The 25,046-nt window shown below is 40.7% G+C and overlaps 1 protein-coding gene across 1 annotated transcript in view; it reads left to right on the plus strand.

The window, feature by feature from the left end:
- LOC124789141 (protein ELYS) overlaps positions 1-20,615 on the plus strand; it is a 259,690-nt gene extending 239,075 nt beyond the window's left edge. The window contains exons 28-29 of the mRNA XM_047256434.1: positions 10,021-10,096; positions 20,475-20,615. Of these exons, the coding sequence (XP_047112390.1) occupies positions 10,021-10,096; positions 20,475-20,615 (217 nt within the window). The remainder of the gene's footprint in view (positions 1-10,020; positions 10,097-20,474) is intronic.
- The last annotated feature ends 4,431 nt before the right edge of the window (positions 20,616-25,046 follow it).

Here is a 25,046-nt window from a genome sequence, read left to right on the forward strand (position 1 = left end):
TTGAAAACAAGCAGGCAGGATGTATCTACACGCTGTAAAACTTTCACACATGCAGAAAGAAAACTGTATTTTTACAAAAATAGTGTGCATTTCTTTTGGAGTGATCCTCGTATGCCAATAATTTGAAGCGCCTGTGAAAAACCCATAAGATCAAAGCTAAAAATTCCATAATTTTACGCTTCTCCCTAGTAAGGTTTACCTCAATTCTGTGTTCTTACTGGATGTCTCTCTTGCCTTTGTTCTGTTTTCTTCCTATGGACTGAACAAGTTATAAGTGGCACAAAATACAGGCAGTTTTCATCGGGTGTGGTGGGGGAGTTAAGGTAATATTTTAGGCTGTTACAGAGAGGGGAGGTGTGAGAGAGGAAATGCTGACATAATCCACACTGCCTACACAACTTGCAATGTTTAGCTTCACTGCACAATTATGACACAACTACTGCTAGATTGTCACAGCAATGGTGAAACAGAACAGTCGATGTGTAGTGTTTTGGAGGGGGCCCAGCTGCCACCTTCTCTTGTGCCATTTATATCCTAGTCTCATCTTTTTGCATGTCTTTTGGGTGTACCGTATTCAGAAACAGCATCGATCATCAGTCTTTTAAGTTCAAACCTGAGTGTCAAAGCGTATGCTTGGTCAGAAATGGTCATTTCTGGCTATTGACCTCTTATTGGCTGGTGACTTGTTGCATCACCCAATAGCCAGTGCAGCCACCACACTACACTAACACACGTAATAGCCTACAAAACATTCAAAATCCCTAAAGTATTGTATTATAAAGTATAAATAAACAGGCACAGAAGCTATAAATCAAAGTTGGTGCGAGAATTTCGTTCTCCTCCTCCTAGGTAGCAATTTTATCAACACTCATGACATCAACTGACATACCCATATCAACTCCATAAACATACAAGAAAGACATTTCATAATTTTGCACCATATAATAGACTTATTATTTTTTTAAAAAAAAAATGAGAGAGAGAGAGAGAGAGAGAGAGAGAGAGAGAGAGAGAGAGAGAGAGAGAGAGAGAGTTTTGCCACTAGTAGTGCTGTAGGGTATGTAATTCAAAAGTCTTTATCACTTCTGCTAGTAATGTATGAGGTAATTCAGCAATTTCCCAACACACTTCTGCCCCAAATTATATATCAGAAAGTGTAGTTTTGAGGGTTCTTTCGTTTTACATTCACCTCAAAAATTGCAAAAGTTTACAGCCTACACGATGAAATAAACGGAAAACTCTGAAATATGATTAAAACTACCAGATTACTTCATCTTGGATGTTTATTTTCCACCTGCAGCTAATAGCTGTATAGCATGGTGACGTCACACTAATGCAGTGGCTCCTAGCATATAGAGTGATAAACAGCAAGCTCACTTCGCGACTTGTTCTGAAGTACAGCTGATATGATCAGTGTATAGCAAATGGAGTGACTGTGGCTTCCGTTTAGGTTTGATTTATACAGTTATACTTTATACGCTCTTCACTACCATGCGTAAATTTTGCTTACTGTAGTCCTGCTTGGAGCCTGTTGACAGAATCTGGAACGTATTGTGCCTCTACAGACTGCAGCCAACATAGGCTACTAGATTTGCTATATGTGTCACGACTGTTAACAGGACATGTTCAGTGAACAGTTGTAAGATGGCTTGTTCGTCTTTATTGCAGTACTCAATGATGTTCGATGCATTGTGACAGCAGATTGGTTGTTTTAAATGTAACAGATTGCTGGGACAGAGAAGTACTGAAATAACAGCAAGATTAACTTTATTTCATATTCCTTGTTAATAATAAGTATGACATGTGAAGGAAAACTAGGGTGTTTGTACGTGATTTCACGAAACCTCCTGTGTTTACACTGCAGCAAACAATGAGTTCAAAGTGCAAACGGCGCATGTTGGCAATACTGCAGAATGCTCCACTTCGACTACTCGGCCACTAGAGTCGAGCAGGCTTCACACACGCATGATGTCACTAGTGGGCTTTCGACTATCGATTTTTGTGAGTGCGTGTGAATGACGACAGTGTGAACTGTGTGCATTTCGATAATTTATTTCCTTTGTAGTGTGTGTGCTACAGTGTGCCACTTTAAAGCAGCGCTCATTGAAAATGTATCACTAACACATTACCCTTATCATTAAATGTTGGTTAATAAAGCATCAAATGTATAAGACTTCAAGAGGTTTGATAATTGAGATGAGATGAGAGGGACAAATTAGATTATTAATCTGTAGCACGATGAATAAATTTATGGTTTCGTGTGTTACAGATGTTAGGTTCTAATCCTGCTAAACATTTGTATGTTCTGCAGTATTCAGTATTATTTAACATTTCCATTTGATTGGAGATCAAAGGATGAAACAAATATTTACCTGTCTTATTTCCGAACATGTGGTGATTTCGAAGTGTGTAGTTAGGAGGAACCTAAGAGGACATCTTTGATACCTGAGACAAACAAGTAGCAATGAAATTCATATTCTGCCTTCTCACAAATATATGGTTCTTCGTTTCAGAATATGTGATGATTTCCCAGAGTGTGGTTAGGTGGGAACCTAGGAGGTCAGCTTAAATAGCTGCAAGTGAAATTATGATCAATAACATTCATATTTTTCCTTGACACAAATATTTTATGCGTTGGAAAACAACAAACACATTCTGGTAAAGAGTTTTCGCTACAATAGAGCTTCTCCTGTCACTAACGCTTCCATAAATATCAACTCTGTGCTATAGCGATCGACAAATCAATAGCTCCATTTCTGGTTGCCTTTGCAGTGCCACTACATCATGATTAGGTCAGCTTTTGTTAAAAGTAATGTGATGATATGGCGAATATGCCGAGTCTCAGATAGGCACAACTAAAAGATTTTCACACTTAAAGCTTTCAGACAATGGCCTTTGTCAACAATAGGCACACACACACACACACACACACACACACACACACACACACACACACACACACACACACGTGCGCGCGCGCGCGCGCGCAACTCACACATACGACTGCAGTATCAGGCAACTGAAACCACATATTCCATCATGGATTTTGCATTGTTTGAAAAAGTTGTGTGAAACTTATTTGATTCTTCACCACAATGATCAAGGTAAATGCTCGCATCACCAGAGTATGTTGCATTGCCATTGGCTACAGAAGGAAATCGCACACCCCCACATATTAGATTGCGACACCTATCACTGTGTGTAACAGTTTTCAGTTTAATTCACCATATTCATCAATTTTTGCTTTTTTTGTGGGTGAACACAAAGCAAAGATTTATCAAAAACTCATGTTTTGACATATAATTTGTGGTTGTAGTGTGTCAGAAAATAGCTCAATTACCTTGTATGCGGATACCAGTTTAAATTTTTTGATCAGTTTTTACTTGCTGTTATACATCCATGATGTTTTTAAGAACTGATGAAATTCATTACCACAAATTATTGTAAAACCATTATATTGTACATTTAATTTTCTTCAATTACACAGATTTTATGCATTTATGGGAGAGGATTACGGTTTTTAATGACACCTGACAATTACGTATGTTTCTGCTTGTAGTTTGGGGAACAGGAAGGGAAGAATAGGGCCCTTAAGGCTAGACTGGATAGTGCCAGAGAGGAGCCGTTGAGGTTAAGGGGGGAGAAGGGTGAGGGCAGGTGGGATGTGGTAGCGAAGAACACGGGTCACAGAAAGAAGGCCATATCTGACATATTTGTCATTGGCCCAAATAATAGATTTGCCTTGCTGCCTCAGTCAACTAAGGAAGAGGTTACTTTGTCAGGCATAGGTTTGGTTCCTGTTGATGGTATTGCTAGGTGGAAATTAACAAGACATGGCCTGCACCTCAATAGGAAAGGGAAGGGTAAATTGGCTGGGATGATAGCAAAATCTTTAAGGGGGGCACACTGAAACTCATGGGAGTACCTCTTTTTTTTTTTTTAGGCTAAGATCAGTGTCCAATCATCCAACTTTGATTTGAACTTAGATTAATGAGAAGCTCAGGCAGGCAGGCAGTAGAGATGTTAAAATATCACAAAATTCTCATAACAGTATAGTGAAAAATAATGTTAGAACGTTAAAAGACTCTCATAAAAGCACGGAGAAAAATAATGTTAGTATAATGCAACCTTCTTGTTGGTTTAGAAGATTTAGAAACTAAGGGTGGAATAGATGTACTGTACTATGCCTGTCTGAACATAATGTAATTACAGGTATGGAAACCGTAAATGTAGGCGGGTGTAAACTTTCAGCTTATGTAAGTAGAGATGCTATGGAGAGAGGAGGAGTTGCCATTTATGTTAAAATCTGTCATAGTGTGAAAAATTTGGAAATCAAAAAATGTTGTGTAGAGCAACATATAGAAGAATGTACATGTGAGCTTAAACAAAATAATGGTACTTCTATAATTGTAGATGCGTGTAGGTCCCCACTGGGAAATTTTCAGCTATTTTTGAAAAACTTGGGTTCTATGTTGTGCTATATGTAAGGCAGAGGGATGCAAATTATTGTTTGTGGGGATTTCAATCTAGATTTTCTGAAAGAGCTCGAAGTATTACTTGAGTCTTTCAATTTGACATCAGTTATCGATTTTCGTACTCAGTTGGTACAGTAAAGTAGCACACTGATAGATAATATTTTTACAGACCAAGATAAATTTCATCAAAGAAAAACTTTTACTGTTAAGAATGGTCTGTCTGATAATGAAGCATAGCTAATTACAGTACGTGACATAGCTCCATACAGTAATGCAAAATAGTCCTCCAAACTAGTGCATTTGGTTAATGATTTAACAATTCAAAATTTTAGGGAAAGCTTGCAACAGTTAGACTGGAATGAACTGTACAGGGAATCTGTTGCTAATTTAAAATTTAACCAATTTTGTGGTACCTTTGTTGAGTATATTTGAAAACAATGAAATATAATTGTAAGAAACCATCTAAAAAGCCATGGCTTACTAAAGGAATAAAAATATCTAGTAAACAGAAAAGGGAAATGTATCTTATAGCTAGGAGGAGTAATGATCCAGAAACATTGAAACATTAACTACTGCACTGTATTAAGAAAAGTTAACAAAAAGTCCAGAAGTATGTGCATTATGCCTGAGATTAGCACATCTGATAATAAAATTGAAACAGTTTGGAATATTGTTAAAAGGGAATTCACTCAAAAGTAAAAGCTCACATGGAATTGATGGCATTTCCAACAGAGTACTAAAAGCTTGTTCCCAACAGATAAGTAGTAGCTCACTGAAACAAGGCATTTGTTCAGATAGATTGAAACACACTATTGTTAAATCATAGCATATAAAAGGGGACAGGTCTGATGTTAACAACTGCCAATCTCACTTGCGACAGCCTTTTTCCAAAATTCTTGAGAAAGTAATGTATTCAAGAGTAGCGTCTCATATTTGTAAAAATAAAGCACTAACAAAACGTCAGTTCGGTTTTCAGAAAAGCTTTTCAACAGAAAATACTGTATATACCTTCACTGATCAGACATTAAATGCATTGAATAACTGAACATAACCCATTGGGATATTTTGTGATCTCTCAAAGGCTGTTGATTGTGTGAATCATGAAATTCCTGTAGATAAGCTCAAGTATTGTGGTATGAGTGGTACAGTGCACAAATAGTTTAATTCATATTTAACTGGAAGAATGCAGAAGGTTGAAATTAACCGTACAGATAGTCTAAAAAAATGAGCAGAGTCCTCTAACTGGGGAGGTATCAAGAATGGCACCCAACAAACAAGAATCAGGTGTGGAAATTGTGAATAATGTCCTTTGGAAAATTATGAAGTGGTTCTCTGCAAATGGACTCTCACAAAATTTTGAGAAAACACAGTATATACAATTCTGTACAGTAAATGGCATAACACCATAGATAAATATAGACAATGAACAAAAGTCTGTTGCTAAGGCAGAATATTCAAAATTATGGGTGTGTGCATTGATGAGGGATTGAATTGGAAGAAACACATCGATGATCTGCTGAAACTGTTAAATTCAGCTACTTAAGCTATTAGGGATATTGCAAATTTTGATGATAAACATAGCAGTAAATTAGCCTATTATTCCTATTTTCATTCACAGCTTTCATATGACATTGTATTTTGGGGTAATTTGACATTAAGAGAAAAAGTATTCATTTCACAAAAGCCTGTAATCAGAATAATAGCTGGAGCCCACCCAAGATCACCTTGCAGACATTTATTTAAGGAGCTCCAGATACTCACAGTACCTTCGCAATACATATATTCACTTACGAAATTTGTTATTAATAACCTATCCCAATTCAAAAATAATGAGTTTGGTACAAAAAGTGGTGAATTATGCTGCTACAAAAAATCTTTGACCATTTGCCAAATAGCATTAAAACTCTGACAGATAGCCAACCAACACTTACAAATTCAGAATTTCTGAATGACAACTCCTTCTACTCAATAGATGAATTTTTAGGTATAAAGTAGTAACTGGAAAACAAATTATTTTGTGTAAAAGGAAAAAAAAAGCATATGGTAAAGTGACACATTCCGCATTATTACAAAATGTTGTATTCATGATCTGTAGAACAAGTATTAATGCACGTATGTTTTAACATTTTCCTTGATTCTGCATTTTTTTTTTTGTTTTGTGTTTTTTAAGCATGGACTGCACATAAACATAAAATAGGGATTTCACTGTATCTCTAAAAGCAAGAGGAAGTTAAAGACAAAAATAGTAACTGTTTGAAATATCAGCATGCTAAATAAGCAGATAGTGCAGGAAGAGTTAATAAAGTTTGATACATTGACTACTGGTGTAAATACGTAGATAGGTACATAGTTAAAATACAGGGTGATTCAAAAAGAATACCACAACTTTAGGAATTTAAAACTCTGCAACGACAAAAGGCAGAGCTAAGCACTATCTGTCGGCGAATTAAGGGAGCTATAAAGTTTCATTTAGTTGTACATTTGTTCGCTTGAGGCGCTGTTGACTAGGCGTCAGCGTCAGTTGATGCTAAGATAGCGACCGCTCAACAGAAAGCTTTTTGTGTTATTGAGTACGGCAGAAGTGAATCGACGACAGTTGTTCAGCGTGCATTTCGAACGAAGTATGGTGTTATGGTATTAAACGTTGGTATAAACAGTTTACAGAGAATGGGTGTTTGTGCATAGGGAAAAGTTCTGGACGGCTGAGAATGAGTGATGAAAATGTAGTATGCATCCAGCAAGCATTTGTTCGCAGCCCAGGAAAATCGACTCGCAGAGCTAGCAGAGAGTTGCAAATTCCACAATCAACTGTATGGAGAGTCCTACGAAAAAGGTTAGTTATGAAACCTTATCGTCTGAAATTGGTTCAAGCACTGTCTGCAGCTGATAAGATTAAAAGAATCGATTTCTGTGATTTTATCCTTGCTCAAATGGAAACAGATGAATCTTTCGTTTCAAAGATTGTGCTTAGTGATGAAGCAACTTTCCACACTAACGGGAAAGTCAACCGTCACAATGTCTGTATATGGGGCACTGAGAATCCGCGGGAAACAACTCAGTATGAACGTGACTCGCCTAAGGTGAACGTTTTCTGTGCCATTTCAGCCAATAAAGTTTTTGGTCCCTTTTTCTTCGAAGGTGCTACTGTAACTGGACTACAGTATCTGGAGATGTTAGAGAATTGGCTGTTCCCTCAGCTCGAACAAGAAGCACAACAATTCATATTTCAGCAGGACGGAGCGCCACCACATTGGCACTTATCTGTCCGTAACTACCTGAATGTCAACTACCCGAGGCGATGGATCGGCCACCAGGCAGCCCGTGACAGAGCACTTCATCACTGGCCTCCAAGAAGCCCTGATCTTACCCCTTGCGATTTTTTCTTATGGGGGTATGTTAAGGATATGGTGTTTCGGCCACCTCTCCCAGCCACCATTGATGATTTGAAACGAGAAATAACAGCAGCTATCCAAACTGTTACGCCTGATATGCTACAGAGAGTGTGGAACTAGTTGGAGTATCGGTTGATATTGCTCGTGTGTCTGGAGGGGGCCATATTGAACATCTCTGAACTTGGTTTTGAGTGAAAAAAAAACCTTTTTAAATACTCTTTGTAATGATGTATAACAGAAGGTTATATTATGTTTCTTCATTAAATACACATTTTTAAAGTTGTGGTATTCTTTTTGAATCACCCTGTATAACACAACAGGTGACATATAAAGACAGCAGGTAGAAAACTTGAGTTTTCTCATCTATAACAGATGATGCACAAAACAGAAGTAAACTCGGAATCTGCTGCTAATTTTATGGGGAAGAGGTCAACAAAAGTGAAGAACTAGAAGGTAACCAAAACTTGTTTTGGGTGTGCCTGAAGTGGATAATATGAAGCACTACTCCTTGAAGAGTAGACAGGCTGGCTAGACATACTGTGTATTAGCTGGTACAGTTTGTCTCAATGTGGGAAGAAATATTGAAGAAAGTTGTGTATTTATTAGTTTCATGATGACACTTTTGCCTGACATCTTATGTAACTAAAATGTAAATAATCTACAGAAGGTGGAGATTTTGTAAAATGTGCAAATGTGATAAAAACGGACAACAGACAAATGTAAGGGATGGTTTTCATGCTGTGAGGACTGGATATCTCTCTCTCTCTCTCTCTCTCTCTCTCTCTCTCTCTCTCTCTCTCTCTCTCTCTCTCTCCTCCCCCCCCCCCCCCCCCCTGCCTCTCCTACATTTCAATTCTATTCTTTCCACATAATGTTCCTTCCTGTTTTGTGAAGGTAATTCAAAACAATGCTGTGAAAAGGTCGAGACATTACTATACCTACAGAATACATTCCCTCTATACACATTTATGAACCAAAACATTATGACCACTGGCTTAATAGCTTATTTGTCCATCTTGGACAAAATGCATCACTGATTCTGCATATCAGGGACCCAACAGTGTGTTGGTAGGTTTGTGGAGGTATGTGGCATTAGTTGTACGAACAGGTCATGTAGTTGGGGTGAATAACGGGCTGCAGTGATGGTGCCTGACAGTGACCCAGACAGGTTCCGTGGGATTTACATCAGGTGAATTTGTTTGCTGAGATAGCAACATGAGTTCACTATAATGCTTCTTAATCTAATGTAGCACAGTTCTGACTCTGAGACATGGACAGTTAAACTGCTGAAAGAGATGTCGCCATCAGCGAAATCATCAAGCTTGAAGGGATGTAGGTGGTTTGTAGCTGTCAGCCTGTCTTAGATTACCACCACAGGTCCCATGGAAGTGCAGGATAATGTCTCCCATAGCATAATACTACTCCCACCAGCCTGCTTCCTTCGCATGCTGCACATTTTGAGGCATTGACGACTATTGTGGAGGCGACCATCGACCTTGTTAGCAAAAATACTGACACATTTTCATTGATTAACAGTCAAACCCTGATGGTCCTATGCCCACTGCAATCATAATTGATGATGATGTGGGTCAACATGTGAACACGTAGAGATGGTCTGCTGTAGAGCTCCATGTTCAAAAATGTACAATGAACAATGTGCTCCGAAACACTAGCATTGTACCCTGTGGCATCTCTGCTGAAAAATCACCATCTGTCCTACTTTACAGAGCAGACAAGCCTCTGTACCCCACGTTCTGTGAAGAGTCGTAGACATCCAACTATTTACCACCTAGTGATGGCTTCACTGTTCTTGTACCTCATTATGCAGATGCTCAGGACAGTAGCACATGAACATTTAACCAGATTAACTGTTTTCGAGGTACTCATTCACAGGCTCTGCGTAATACTACTACTTCCTTTGTTAAAAGTCACTTATCTGAGTTGATTTCCCAGTTTGCAGCCCATATTTGTGGTAAGGTGATTCCCCTGCCCTTGTCTGCTCTGCTGATATCCTTTTGCTACTGCATCATCCAACATCGCGGTGGGCAATGGTCATAATGTTTCAGCTTATCAATGTATATATAGCTGTTCTTTGTGTAGAGTATATGAAATTGTTTGTTTCATTTGGTATTTTTCTTTCATTTTTTTTGTAGAGGGCGAAGCACACCACCTCATGACCTGAAAACTTTCTCTTTACCATCCCAAAATCCTGTGCGACTCCGCTCATCGGTAAGTTTGCAGTGTTAGCTATAAGCTGGATAAATAACCATTTATCGTAGATACAAGAGATTAGAATAGTAAGTTAATATTAAATTGTGTGGTAATAGTCAAAGATTTTTTCGTAGGAGAGAGTTTAGTAATGCACAGAATTTTTTGTTCTTGGCTGTGTGCACTGGTATGAGAGTCCTGTACAATACATTGTACCTACTGGAAAATGAAAAATAGATACCCTGCTGCAGTGATCTGATACAAATAAATTATTGATGTACTGCACATGTTGCACACTGTGTGTGGTCATACACCTACAGACAGGTTGCTCTGCACAGCAATTTCAGTGTTTGGTATAGTGTTTCATAGCTACAATGCAGTCCTGGGATTGTGCGTAGGGACGGTCAGTCATAAATGTGTCTAATTAGTCATATTTGAAGATGATGCTTTTTCATTGCTTCCACATGTTGCCATAAACAAAGGATGTTGCCAGTAATGCAGATTGAATAAGATGTTGTTGTGTTCTTCAGTCCAAAGACTGGTTTGATGCAAATCTTCGTGCTTCTCTATCCTGTACAAGCTTCTTCATCTCTGAGTAACTATTGTGATCTACATCTTTTTGAATCTGCTAACTGTATTCATCTCTTGGTTTCACTCTATAACTTTTACCCCCCACACATCCCTCAAGTATTAAATTGGTGATCCCTTGATGCCTCAGAATGTGTCCTACCAAACAATCTCTCCTTCTAGTCAGGTTGTGCCACAAATTTCTTTTCTCGCCAATTCTGTTCAATGCTTCCTCATTAGTTACGTGATCTACTGACCTCATCTTCAGCATTCTCCTGTAACTTCACATTTCAGAAGCTTCTATTCTCGCTTCATGCTACATTCCATACAAATACTTTCAGAAAAGACTTCCTGGCACTCAAAACTGTACTCGATGTTAACAAATTTCTTCTCTTCAGAAACGTTTTTGTTGCCATTGCCAGTCTACATTTTATGTCCTCCCTATTTCAACCATTATCAGTTGTTTTGCTGCCAAAATAGCAAAACTTGAAGTGTCTCATTTCCTACTCTAATTTCCTCAGCATCACCTGATTTAATTTACATTCCATTATCCTCATTGTGCTTTTCTTGATGTTCATATTATCCTCCTCTCAAGACACTGTCCATTCTGTTCAGCTACTCTTCCAAGTCCTTTCCTGTCTCTGTCAGAATTATAGTGTCATTGGCAAACCTCAAAGTTTTTATTTCTTTTTTATTTCTTGTGCCTGGACTTCAATTCCTACTCCAAATTTTTCTTTTGTTTCCTTCACTGCTTCGTCAATACACAGATTCAATAATGTCAGGGATAGGCAACAACCCTGTCTCACTCATAGCCTTTCATTCCCTGTGTTTTACCCCTGCCACCTTTGGAATTTGAAAGACTATTCCAGTCAACAGTGCCAAAACTTTCCCTAAGTTCACAAATGCTATAAATGTAGGTTTGCCTTTCCTTAACTTATCTGCTATGAAAAGCAATAGGTCAATATTGGCTCATGTGTTCCTGCATTTCTCTGAAATCCAAAGTGATCTTCCCCAAGGTTGGCTTCTACCAGTTTTCCCATTCTTATGCAACCATGACTTGTTAAACTGATAGTTTGGTGATTTTCACACCTGTCAGCCCCTGCTTTCTTTGGGATTGTAATCATATTCTTCTTGAAGTCTGTGGTATTTTGCCTGTGTCACACATCTTGCTTACCAGATGGTGTTTTGTCATGGCTGGTACTCCCAGGGTTATCAGTAATTTTGTCTTAATGATGTTATCTACTCCCAGGGCCTTGTTTTGACATAGGTCTTTCAGTGCTCTGTCAGATTCTTCATGCAGTATCATGTCTCCCGTCTCATCTTCATCTACATCATCTACCATTTCCATAATACTGCCCTCAAATAAATCTCCCTTGTATAGACACTCTATATACTCCTCCCACTTTTCTGCTTTCCCTTATTTGGTGAGGACTGGTTTTCCATCTGAACTCCTGACGTTCATATAGGTGGTTAACTTTCCCCCAAAGGTCTCTTTACTTTTACTGTAGGCGGCATCCATTTTTCCCCTAGTGATATATGCTTCTAAATCCATACAGTTGTCCTCACCATTCCTGCTTAGCCATTTTGCACTTGCTGTCAGCCTCATTTTTTGAGGTGTTGGTATTCTCTTTTGCCTACTTTATTTAATGCATTTATTTTCTCCTTTCATCAATTAAATTCAGTATCTCTTGCATTACCCAAGGCTTTGTATGAGCCCTAATCTTTTTACCTACATGGATTCTCTGCTGCCTTCACTTTTTCATCTTTTAAAGCTACCCATTCTTCTTCTAATATGTTCCTTTCCCCTGTTCTTGTAAATTGTCCCCTAATTCTCCCTATGAAAGTCTTAACAGCTTCTGGTTCTTACAGTTTATCAAGGTCCCATCTCCTTAAATTTCTACCTTTTTTTTTGCAGTTCCTTCAGTTGTAGCGTGCAGTTAATAACCAATGAGTTGTGGTCAGAGACCACATCTGCTCCTGGAAATGTCTTACAATTCAAAATCTGGTTCTGTAATATCTGTCTTAACCTTATAAAATCAATCTGAAACCTTGTGATGTCTCCAGGTCTCTTCCACATATGCAAGCTTCTGTCATCATTCTTAAACCAAGTGTTAGCTATTATTGAATTATGCTCTGTGCAAAATTCTACCAGGCGGCTTCCTCTTTCATTCATTTTCCCCAATACATAAACATCTCCTACTTTTCCTTGTCTTCCTTTTCCTGCTATTGAATTCCAGTTTCTCAAGACTGTTAAATTTTCATCTCCCTTAACTATCTGAATAATTTATTTTATCTCATTATACCCCCCCTGCGGGTCCGGGGATAAGAATAGGCCCGAGGTATTCCTGCCTGTCGGAAGAGGCGACTAAAAGAAGTTTCACACGGTTCAGCCTTTATGTGGTGGTCCCCTGCAGGGTTTGACCTCCATTCTTCAAACTTTTCCTGAAGATCGAGCCAATTGGGGAAGGGCACCTTACACGGTGCATTGTGGCCATCGTGCATTGAGATCTTCAACCAACTTTCTCGTCGTCGCGTTACAGTCCCACCCATTCTCCATCTCTTGGGCGAGGACAGCTTCCTGGGTGTGTTTTCCACCATGCACTATGCAGTGTTCCTTTCTGCATTGACGATGACCATGGACTTCGGCACCTGATATCCAGCACGGTAGCCAATCTGTTGTGGTGGGGCCGCCATGTCCCCTGTTGATTGTAGCCCCCTGACCACACAGGAATCGCTCTGCTGATGGTTGCGCCCTTAACTCCCAACGTCTGCCAAGGGGTAGATGCCTATCCCCCTGGGGCGTCAGGACTCCCGGCAATGACCATCCTGCCAGGTGGCCTTTGCTGCGGCTGGGTGACACCCATGGGGAGGGCCCCTGGTCGGAGTGGGTGGCATCAGGGCGGCTGACATGCAATGAAGCGTAGTCCATCATCTCTTGCTGGTGGTGAAACACCAGCAGGCTCTAATCATTCACGAGCTCAATTCAGTGCACAGAAGTACGGCACCAAATTGTTCCCCTCCCTGGCCACATCATGGGAGGAACGTCAGGCTAAGGATGGCAGCGGATCTTATTCGCCCCGGTACCTTGTGTGTTCAAGAGCTGATGGGGAATCTTTCATGACAATGAAGCCTCAGTTTTTTGTTGAGCATTTAGAGACAAGTTTCGGGAGGTGGAGGGCTTGTCCAAAATAAGATCTGGGTCAGTCTTGATCAAAACCGCATCCTCTGCCCAGTCACGAGAGTTACTCACTTGTGACAAACTGGGGGATGTTTCTGTAACCATCACGCCCCATAAGAGCTTAAATACGGACCAGGGTATCATATTTCACGCGGACCTTCTTTCGCAGTCTGAGGATGAGCTGCGCGCTAATTTAGAGTGGCGAGGTGTACATTTCATCCAGCGTGTCCACTGTGGTCCGAGGGATAATCAAGTTGCCACTGGTGCCTTCATCTTGGCCTTCGAGGGTGATATATTGCCCGAGAAGGTCAAGGTGATGGTTTACCACTGTGACGTCAAGCCATATATCCCTCTCCCAATGTGGTGCTTTAAGTGCTGGAAGTTCAGCCATATGTCTTCCCTCTGTTCTTCCAGCGTCACATGTCAAGATTGCGGACACCCATCACATCCCAATACTCCATGTGCCCCACCTCCCTTCTGTGTCAACTGTGGAGAGCACCATTCACCTTGCTCGTCAGACTGCAGGATTCTCCAGAAAGAAAGGAAAAACATGGAGTATAAGACCCTGGATCAACTGAACTACACTGAGGCTAAGAGAAAATTTGAATGCCTGCATCCTGTGTGTGTGACATCGTCTTACGCTGCTGCCCCCTTGATGGTGGGGGGCATTTCCCTCCCTGTTGCTCCTGCAGCACCTACTTTGGAACCATCAGGGACGTCCGTCCCCACTTCTAAGTGCAAGAAGCGCAAGTCTTCTTTGGCTTCTCTCACTAGGAAGGGGTCCCTTGAGTCATTCCCTTCCCAGGTTTCTGCTAGTGGGAAAGATGACATCTGCCAGTGGCTGAAGAGCCCAAAAGCAGCTGGTCGTAGGACTTCACGCTCATCCTCAGTCCCGGAGACTGAGCCAGTGAAGTCCTCCCAGCCAGGGAAACCCAAGCAGCAACTAGAGAAATCCAAAAAGAAAACCCCTAAGACCAAAGAAATTGCGGTGGCACCCACACCACCGCTACCTACAAGCTCTGCATCTGAGGATCGGGTGGGGATTTTGGTGTCCGTTGAGGACCTAGATCTCACCAGACCCTCAGACGCAACGGTTATAGACTGCTCAGGCAGTAAGTCAGTGGCAGTAGGTGACTCTGAAGCATAAACTACCTCATTGAATGTTCCATGTCTTCCCAGTCTCACGATTACGTCATCCTCCACCGGAATTGTGGCGGTTTTTTCCACTGCCTGGCTGAGCTGCAGCAACTGTTAAGCTTTACACCTGCTATTTGCATTGCCCTCCAGGAAACCTGGTTCCCGGCAATGCTGACCCCTACCCTCCGCGGCTATAAGGGATACGCCCAGATGGGTTTTATACAAGGCAGACGGGGAAACTTTCACCTCTGCTGCCGCCGTTGAATCTCCCCCACATGGTAACATCGATGTGATGGTTGAGCAGGTAACTACAACAATTGTTTCTATGGCAGAAAACGTGATCCCTCACTCTTTAGGGTGCTGGAGGTGTAAAGCAGTCCCTTGGTGGTCGCTGGAAGTCGCTGATACGCTGGAAGTCGCTGAAGCAATTAAGGAGCGTTGGCAAGCTCTACAGCGGCATAAGTGGCACCCTTCCCTGGAGCACCTCATAGCCTTTAAATGGCTCCGTGCCCGTGTTCGCCAACTTCTTATACGACGGAAGCAGGAGTGTTGGGAGAGATACATATCGACCTTTGGGTGCCATACATTATCTTCCCAAGTCCGGGGAAACATCAAACGTCTTTTCAGGTACCAGAACCCAACAGGTGTTCCTGGAGTTACCATAAATGGCGTGTTATCTATCAACGCAAATGTGATTGCAGAGCACTTTGCTTGAGCCTCTGTGTCGGAGAATTACCTCCCAGCCTTTTGCACTCTCAAACAGCGGCTGGAAGGGAACATCCTTTCATTCACTATACGCCACAGTGAATCCTATAACGCCCCATTTACAGAATGGGAGCTCCTCAGTGCCCTTGCACATTGTCCCGACACAGCTCCTGGGCCTGATCGGATCCACAGCCAGATGATTAAACATCTCTCATCTCACTACAGGCGACATCTCCTCCTCATCTTCAACTGGATCTGGGGTGATGGCATCTGTCCATTGCAGTAGTGGGAGACCACCATCATTCCGGTGCTCAAACCCGGTAAAAACCCGCTTCATGTGGATAATTATCAGCCCATCTGCCTCACCAACGTTGTTTGTAAGCTGCTGGAATGTATGGTTTGTTGGCTGTTGGGTTGGGTCCTGGAGTCACCTGGCCTACTGCCCCCATGTCGGGGCGGCTTCCGCCAGGGTCACTGTACTACTGATTATCTTGAATCCCTCGAGTCTGCAATCCGAAGAGCCTTTTCCGAATGGCAACACCTGGTTGCTGTCTTTTTTGACTTACGTAAAGCATATGACATGACCTGGCAAAATCATATCGTTGTCACATTGTGCAAGTAGGGTCTCCGCGGTCCGCTCCCGATTTTTATCCAAAACTTCCTTTCGCTCCATACTTTCCATGTCCAAGTTGGTGCCTCCCATAGTTCTATCCATATCAAAGAGAATGGAGACCTGCGGGGCTCTATCTTGAGTGTCTTTCTATTTTTAGTGGCCACTAATGATCTAGCAGTAGCATTCAGGCCCTCTGTCTCACCTTCTCTGTATGCAGACGACTTCTGCATTTCGTACTGCTGCTCCAGTACTGGTGTTGCTGAGCGTTACCTACAGGGAGCCATCCACAAGGCGCAGTCATGGGCTCTAGCCCACGGCCTCCAGCTTTCTGCCGCTAAGTCATGTGTTATGCAATCCTGTCGGCTTTGTACTGTTCGTCTGGAACCAGAACTTTACCTTAATGACGATTCACTCACTGTAGCGGAAATCTACCGATTCTTAGGACTGGTTTTCGACGCTTGATTGACTTGGCTTCCTCATCTTCATCAGCTTAAGCAGAAGTGCTGGCAGCACCTCAATGCCCTCCGTTGCCTGAGCAACACCAATTGGGGTGCAGATCACTCTACACTACTGCGGCTCTACAGAGCCCTTGTCCAATCCCGAATTGACTATGGGGGTGTGGTTTATGGTTTGGCAGCACCCTCAGCGTTGCATTTACTTGACCCTGTGCACCACTGCAGGGTTGGACTGGTGACAGGAGCTTTTAGGACAAGTCCAGTCACCAGCGTACTGGTGGAGGCTGGGATCCCTCCACTGCAGATCAGATGTGCGCAACTGCTCGCCAGTTACGCAGCACACATTCATAGTTCCCCTATGCATCCAAATTACCGTCTCCTTTTCCCGCCCGCAGCAGTCCATATCCCGCGTCGGCGGCCCAGTTTGGGGCTAATGATTGTGGTTCGCGTGTGCTCTCTTTTCTTCAAACTGGAGTCCTTCCCTTTACCACCCTCTACTTGCGGTCCATTCACATACGCCTCAGCCGCAGCTTTGTCTGGACCTTTCACATGCCCCTAAGGACTCCATTAACCCTACAGCTCTCTGCTGTCACTTTCTCTCGATTCTTGACGTGTGCTGGGGCTCTGAATTGGTTTACACCGACGGCTCGATGGCTGATCGTCGCGTTGGCTTTGCCTACATTCACGGTGGCCATATTGAACAGCATTTCACTGCAGAGCTGGTGGCCATTTCTTGTGCACTTCAGTATCTCCGTTCATGCCCTGTGAAGTCTTTTCTTTTATGTACTGTCTTCTTCAGCAGTCTGAAAACTATCAACCAGTGCTACCCTCGTCACACTTCTTTGGCATCCATCCAGGAGTCTATCTATGCCCCGGAATGCTCCAGTCGTCCAGTGGTGTTCATCTGGACTCCTGGTCACGTCAGAATCCCAGGAGATGAACTTGCTGACAGGCTGGCCAAACAGGCTGCACGGAAACCACTTCTGGAGATGGACATCCCTGCAACTGACCTTCATTCGTTATTACGCCGCAAGGTTTCTCAGCTATGGGAGACAGAAAGCAAAATCTCAGTACACACAATAAACTGCGAGCCATTAAGGGGACCACAAGTATGTGGAAGTCCTCGATGAGGGCCTCTCGCAGGGACTCCGTGGTTCTCTGCTGGCCATGGCTGGGTGACCCACGGCTACCTCCTGTGCCGTGAAGACCCACTTCAGTGTCAGTGCGGCGTCTGGTTGACAGTGGCCCATATTCTTCTGCCTTTCCTTCTTTGGCTGCCCTGTGACTTCATCTTCGGTTGCCGGGCTCATTATCATTGATTTTGGCAGACACCTCATTGGCTGGTTTGGTTTTACATTTCATGCGTGATGGTGGGTTTTACCATTCGATCTGAGCTCTAGCGTGTGTTGTTTGTGCCTCTGTGTCCTCCACCTTAGGGCTTTTAGGGTGGAGGTCTTAATGTGTTGCATGTTGGCTGGCTTTTCCTTTTTATTTTCGTGGCTGGCCAGCCCCTGTAATCTGCTTCCTTGTTTTACTCTCCTCTAACTGTTTCTTGCATCTCTCTGTTGTTTTCTTATCTTTTGTTCCTTTTAGTGTTCATTGCATTTCCTTCGTTCTTGTGGTCTTTCCTTTCTTTCTGTTTAGTGTTATATGTCTTGTCTGTTTTATTCTCACACTTGTGGCGTTGTTTTATTGGGAACAAGGGACCGATGACCTCGTAGTTTGGTCTCTTGCTGTTCATATACCTTATCGGCGTTCCTATTTTTTTATTCGTTGTTAAAACTACTGCTGCATTACCCCTATCCGATTTTGTATTTATATTTGTTCCTCCTGCCACCGAACTTTATTAACTTCCACTGTATCTAACTTTAACCTATCCACTTCTCTAACCTACATGCCCAATTAAGGGATCTGACATTCCATACTCCAGTCCATAGAATCCAGTTTTGTTTCTCCTGATAACGACATCCTCCTGAGTAGTCATTGCCCAAAGATCCAAAAGGGGCACTAATTTACCTCCAGAATATTTTTACGCAAGAGGATGCCGTACAATAGAGCTGCATGCCCTTGGGAAAAATTACGGCTGTAGTTTCCCCTTGCTTTCAGCCATTCTCAGTGCAGCACAGCAAGGCCATTTTGGTTGATGTTACAGGGCCAGATCAGTCAATCATCCAGACTGTTGCCTTGCAGCTACTGAAAAGTCTGCTGCCCCTCTTCAGGAACCACACTGTTGTCTGGCATCTCAACAGATGCTCCTCCGTTGTGGTTGCACTTGGGGTATGGCTATCTGTTCACCGAGCCATGCAAGATATCTTTTGATTTTTCATTCTGCTTGATAGGGGACAAGTAAGGCGATAAAAAAATTGAATTTCTGATTTAGAGTGATAATTAATTGTGTTATTATTTTCGCTCAGAGAAAAATATTGTACTGTTTCAGTATACTCTGACAGCTTATTAGTTATATGGGCCAAGTTCAACACACTGTCTTAAATCAATGGGGAGTATCATTTCGCATACAGTTGTCAACAGACAAATTATTGCCTTTTATAGGGATGATAACTATGAAATGGCAACAGGGCACAAGTAAAGTTTAAATCTGTTTTAAAGGTAGCTTACACAGTTTTAAATTTCAAAAACTGTCTTATTTTTTAAAATACAGTATGGTTACTGTGAAGTGATCTTGTAGCGCTGTCAGGCTTCAAGGTTTTTCTGTGTAGAGGCCTGTACTGACTCACTTGGCCATTCAAAATCATTCACAAACTTCCCCGCAGTTTCATCCTAATTCACTGCAATATTTCATCACTAACGACGTCAGCTTCAATTAAGCAGTGATTGGTGTGCCTTGTGTTACTATTGATTGATACTATGAAGAACTGCTATCATAAAATTGATGCAGCCTGTCACTAGTTTTCTTGTTGTTCCTCATTGTCAATCAGCCATCTGAGGGGACTTTCATCCATATAGCAATCAGTCTTGGCAACTGATTTAGTTCCAGTTATCATATTTCACAAGCATGTTCTGTACATTCATTTAAAATTTGAGATCATATTTCATTCCAGTTCCTTAACTAATTGTCACTTGAATTACCTGGATCTGCATCTCTTCAAAAATATTTCATAATGGAACATTGCCTGTAAAATAAGAAAATTCTAATCGAATCTACTTGTGTAACCAAAATGCCATAATTAAAAAATACAAATGTTGAATGCAATAGTTTATTCATCACTTTCATTTTATTTAAGTTGATCACCTGAAACTATGTATCTGCAGTTTCACAATATTTTGCTTTCATTCTCATGTATTTTATGGATCATATCGCATAGATGTCTTTGGAATAATTTTTAATGCTATTTGAATGTACTTTTCAACATCAGGTGTAGTGTCTTTCATAAAATATTAAGTTGTCAGCGACTGAGGTACTAATTATTATTGTATTTTTCTAGGGGAAACTGATAGTTCAAAGTTTTAAGAAAAAACACACCAAGGTTAAGACATTTTAATTATATCTCTCCTGCTGATGATGTATTTTGGTGTAGTTGTTACACACACACACACACACACACACAACTTGGGCTTCTAAAGCAGCAGGCTTTTGTGCAGCCATTTACATTTGGTTGTTGTTGTTATTTTAATCTGTTGCCAATGTGAGTGCATCGGTTGTGTGTGTCCCCTTTACAGCAATTTTTTTCCCTTTAGATTGTCCAATAATAATTTTCCATTGATTGCCTCTTACATCTTTCACAGGATCGTCACTGTACACCTTCTCCTGGAGATGTCGACAACGTCTCAGTTGCTCAGTCTGAAGGTAAAACCAATTCTCTTGTGAAATGTCTTACTACTGTTGCAATGCTTAGGAATGTGTTAGTCTGTGCACACTATCAATGAGCTTTTGACCTTTGAGTTAATGTTGGCACCCGTATATTTTGTGTTGATGGCAAAAAAAAAGAGCTACATGTTCTTAGTTGAGTGACTGTCACAGAAATTGTTCTCTTATCACAGTAACTATGCTCAGAAGTGTACACATTACATCACAGGTGGCTCCTTTGGATCTCTCTGTGATGTGGAAAGAAGTCAGACAGGTGAATTCAATTTGATTTAAATGCTGTACTATGAAAAATTATTGTGTTACAGTGCTAATTATAAAATAACCTAAAAATGTATAAGCAAGAGTTCCTATGAAGAAACTCCACCATGGAATAAAAGGAACTGCTGAACAGAATGTTCTTATATAACCATGTGCCCTGGCAGGTTTTTCAATACACGTGTACCCACATTTCTGAGTCACTTGGGTCCTCAAAGTCTTTGGAGACATTGTTTTTGTCCTTAAAGCTATATTCACACTTTTTACTAATTTTTAAGGAAAGAAAAATATTAGTAAAGAGTGGAGGTTAATAAATATAAATATTTTGCTGTAGGTGTCAAAATGCAAATTTTTTCAAGAAATCTCTGTGGTAAGTTTTAATACCAAATGTAATTCTTACAGCACACTCCTGTATTCTTAAAATACTGTATCTGGATTTTCAGTTTACCAGAAAAATGATCCTGTAACTCATGTGTGAATGGAAGTAGGCAATAAAAAATAATTCCTTCATTTTTAAATCACCTATAGTAGTAATGGTGAGTACTGCAAACATGGCTGAAATTAGGTAATTAATTCTAAGCTGTGGGTTTTCCCATTAAGGTTGTGATACATATGTAGTATGAAAAACTTTTGTCTACATATCGTATTTCATTGTTTTAGACGACAACTTCTGTGCTTTTAGCATTCTATGAACTGTGTGCAATGAGTCTTGTCAAAATTGAGTGATGACCTAGGTGCGTTGATGATTTCTAATTTTTCATTATGTGCATTTCCAATAAGGGGACTGGTACTTCTTTGTATTGCTATACTTCTACTATCTGCAAAAGGAAAAAAATTCCATGTTCTGAAGCTACAGTTGGGAGGCCATTTGTGTATCTTAAAAACCACAGAGGACCCAAAATAGAGCCATGTGGTACATCGTGGCTGATTACTTCAGATTTTGAATGCCTGTTGTTTACCAGTCGACTTGGAACTGATATACTTTGCTTTCTGACAGTCACTTGTTATATAAAGTATGAATTTGTTGTCTGTTATTCCGTAATATTTTAATGTTTCCTTGTTAGCATGACTCACACAATTAATCAAGTCACAAAATAATGCTAGGAGCTATAACTTCTGGTTTGTTGACTCTAATATATCATCTGTCAGTTGACTGTCATTTTTGAAACCCAAACTGCTTGTTACTGGCACTATTGAGTGTTTATAAAATCTATTGTACAGGATTTTCTCAAAAATTTTTCAAAAGCTGACAGTAATGAGATGGATGACTAATTTACTGGGTAATATTTTCTCCTTTTTTGTGAAATATTTGACAATAGCATGTTAAATTCAGTGTGGAAAAGTACCACTGTGGAAAGATACGTTACTTAAATAACCCATAATATTCTAAATTTAGCTGAGCAACATATTACTATACTATTGATTTCATCATGATACCGTGACTGTTTAAGGGGAGCCGGAGGTGGTCAAATTCAAAAAATTACGATATTTATTTATTTATTTATTTATTTTTTTTTTGCTACCGAAAATTAATTGGAACATTCCTCTTTAATGTAAACTTTGAATTATTGTTCTACTCGCCCTAGAAGTGGAGTTATTACCATTTTCCCCCACGCCTGCAGAGGAAATGGGCGGCCGCTGAATGCATCTAACACCCTCTCGTGACTTCCTGGCGAACTGCTTGGGATTTTCTTGGCCTGTTACGCATACAGCACCTTATGTTACGCATACAGCCAGTGTGCAAGGGTTGGCTACATTGTTTTCTGTGACAAATGAAGTGCTAAGAGTGCGGAACATCGTCTCTTTGCTGTTTACCCTTTCGAATTAGTTCAGTGTTGCGCCTGTTGTTGGTAGTATTATACTTCTTGTGTAAAGCGTTGTTCTGGTTACGATGCCACGGTTTAGTAACCGTGTATATAAGAAGAGGAAGAACATAGGGAAAAGAAAATTAACACTAATACCAAGTTGCGAAACTACAATTACTGAAAGAGTGCGTTCTTCTGCTAAGCAACACATGGCCGGCCAAAGTCCTGTGACATCTTCTAGCAAGAATCTGACTGGTGGAAGTGACAGATTTCGTGAATATGTTAGTGACAGTGATGATATTAATGAAGTACTGAGTATTGGATTATCATCTTCTGTGCTGAAAGAAAGTGTTCTGTGCAAAATGTGTTCAAGTGTAGGAGTGGGGACTAGAGATAACAAAGCACTTTGGTTTAGCTTGTGAGATGAAGATAATCTGTGCATGTGGCAAGTATCAAGTGACTTTCTACAACTCACATGCCAGTCTCTTTGGTGAAAATGGACGATCTAAAGTGTTTGATGTGAATGTTCAACTTGTGTATGGTGTTAGATCCATTGGAAAAGGGTCTGCTGCTGGTAAACTGTTTTATGGTATTATGAACTTGCCATCGCCTCCAAGCAAATGTGCGTACTACTGTGAACTGGTAGGATCCTCTGTTGAAGATGTGGCTTTGGAAACCATGAAGGAAGCAGTGGAGGAATCTGTAGAAATGAACGGTGGTTCTAGGGATTTGGTAGTGGCATTAGATGGTTCCTGGCAAAAGAGGGGTCATAAATCCCTGAATGGGGTTGTAACTGCTACTTGTGGTGATAGTGCAAAAGTGATAGATGTTGCAATATTATCAAAACATTGTAGGTGCAAAAATAAAATCAAAGGAGAGCACAGTGGAACCTGTGAGGCAAATTTTAGTGGATCAAGTGGAGCAATGGAAGTGGATGGAGTGAAACAAATTTTTGAACGTTCAGTTCCCAGATACAACGTTAGGTACAAATACTACCTTGGGGATGGTGACTCCAAAGGTTTCAAGACTATAGAGGAACTGAAACCATATGGAAATGAATTTGTAGTTGAAAAGTTGGAATGCATTGGGCATGTGCAAAAGTGTATGGGTGCACGGCTTCGAAGGCTGAAACAAACTTTGGGTTCAAGTAAGCTCAGTGATGGAAAGACAATAGGAGGGAGAGGCAGGCTTACTGATGAGGTGATTGAACGTCTACAGAGATACTATGGGTATGCTATAAGGCAAAATACTAGTAATGTTAGTGACATGCGAAAAGCAGTGTGGGCATTGTTCCTTCATACGGCCTCTTCCAGTGAATACCCTCAACACAGCCTGTGCCCAAAAGATTCCTGGTGCAAATATAATGCAAAAAAGGACTGTGATCACAAACATGGTTTGCCAGCAGCTGTGATAAATGCAATAAAACCAATTTTTCATGACTTAACACAGCCAGAATTGTTACACAAATGTCTACACGGAAAGACGCGGAATCCTAATGAGAGCGTAAACAATTTGATTTGGAAAGTGATTCCTAAAAGGGTGTTTGTAAGCATAAAAACACTGCACTTTGGCATTTATGATGCAATAGCAACCTACAACCAAGGGAACAGTGTGAAGTGTGAAGTTCTGAAGGCATTAGGATTTACGGCTGGGGTGAACACTGTACGAGCACTAAGAAATATTGACAGAAAGGATAAGAGGAGCAGAAAGAAGAGAGAGGCATATGAAGTATGATGGAACAACAGGCCAGAAAAGAAGACAGAAGAGGAAGCTTTTGGAGGATGAAGAAGAAGACCCTGATAATCCATCCTATAATGCAGGAATGTGTTGAGAAACTTTGATAGCCATTTCCTGTAAATTAGAATTTTTCGAATATAAGGAACATTTTCTCAAAATCCACTCAAGCTAGAGAGATGAAATTTTTATACAGCACCCCTAGTGGTCAAACTTACATTGTAACACAGGCCATTTGGCAATATGTTCAGTAGTTTCATTTCAGTTTAATTATAAAGCAATTATTTGTAAAAAAAATTTGGGTCATTAATAAAAAAAAATAATTGGAAGGAAACTAGAAAAGATACTCCAAAATCCCTCTGTCATAACTGCAATACTAAACCACTCTATATGTAAAAAAAATTCAAATTTTTCTATTTGGTAGTTTATTCATAAATGTTCCTCAAACTTAGTGATTTTAACATGGGCAGCATGGGCACCTCCGGCTCCCCTTGAGAGAATTGATAAAATTGAAAACGTCTTAGAAAATTTAGTGTAACTACTAGTGAAATGTTCAAACATAAATTTTCTGCTTCTGGCAGAAAGTTATCGCAAAGGCCAGCAGTTTTGGTACTATATTTGATGAGTTCATTATCTTCTTTTAAAGAAAGTTAATTAATTTCCATGTTTCATTTTTTTCTAATTTTTACTGTGGTC

The sequence above is a fragment of the Schistocerca piceifrons genome, chromosome 3 (assembly GCF_021461385.2).
Source record: "Schistocerca piceifrons isolate TAMUIC-IGC-003096 chromosome 3, iqSchPice1.1, whole genome shotgun sequence".
Taxonomy (NCBI): domain Eukaryota; kingdom Metazoa; phylum Arthropoda; class Insecta; order Orthoptera; family Acrididae; genus Schistocerca; species Schistocerca piceifrons.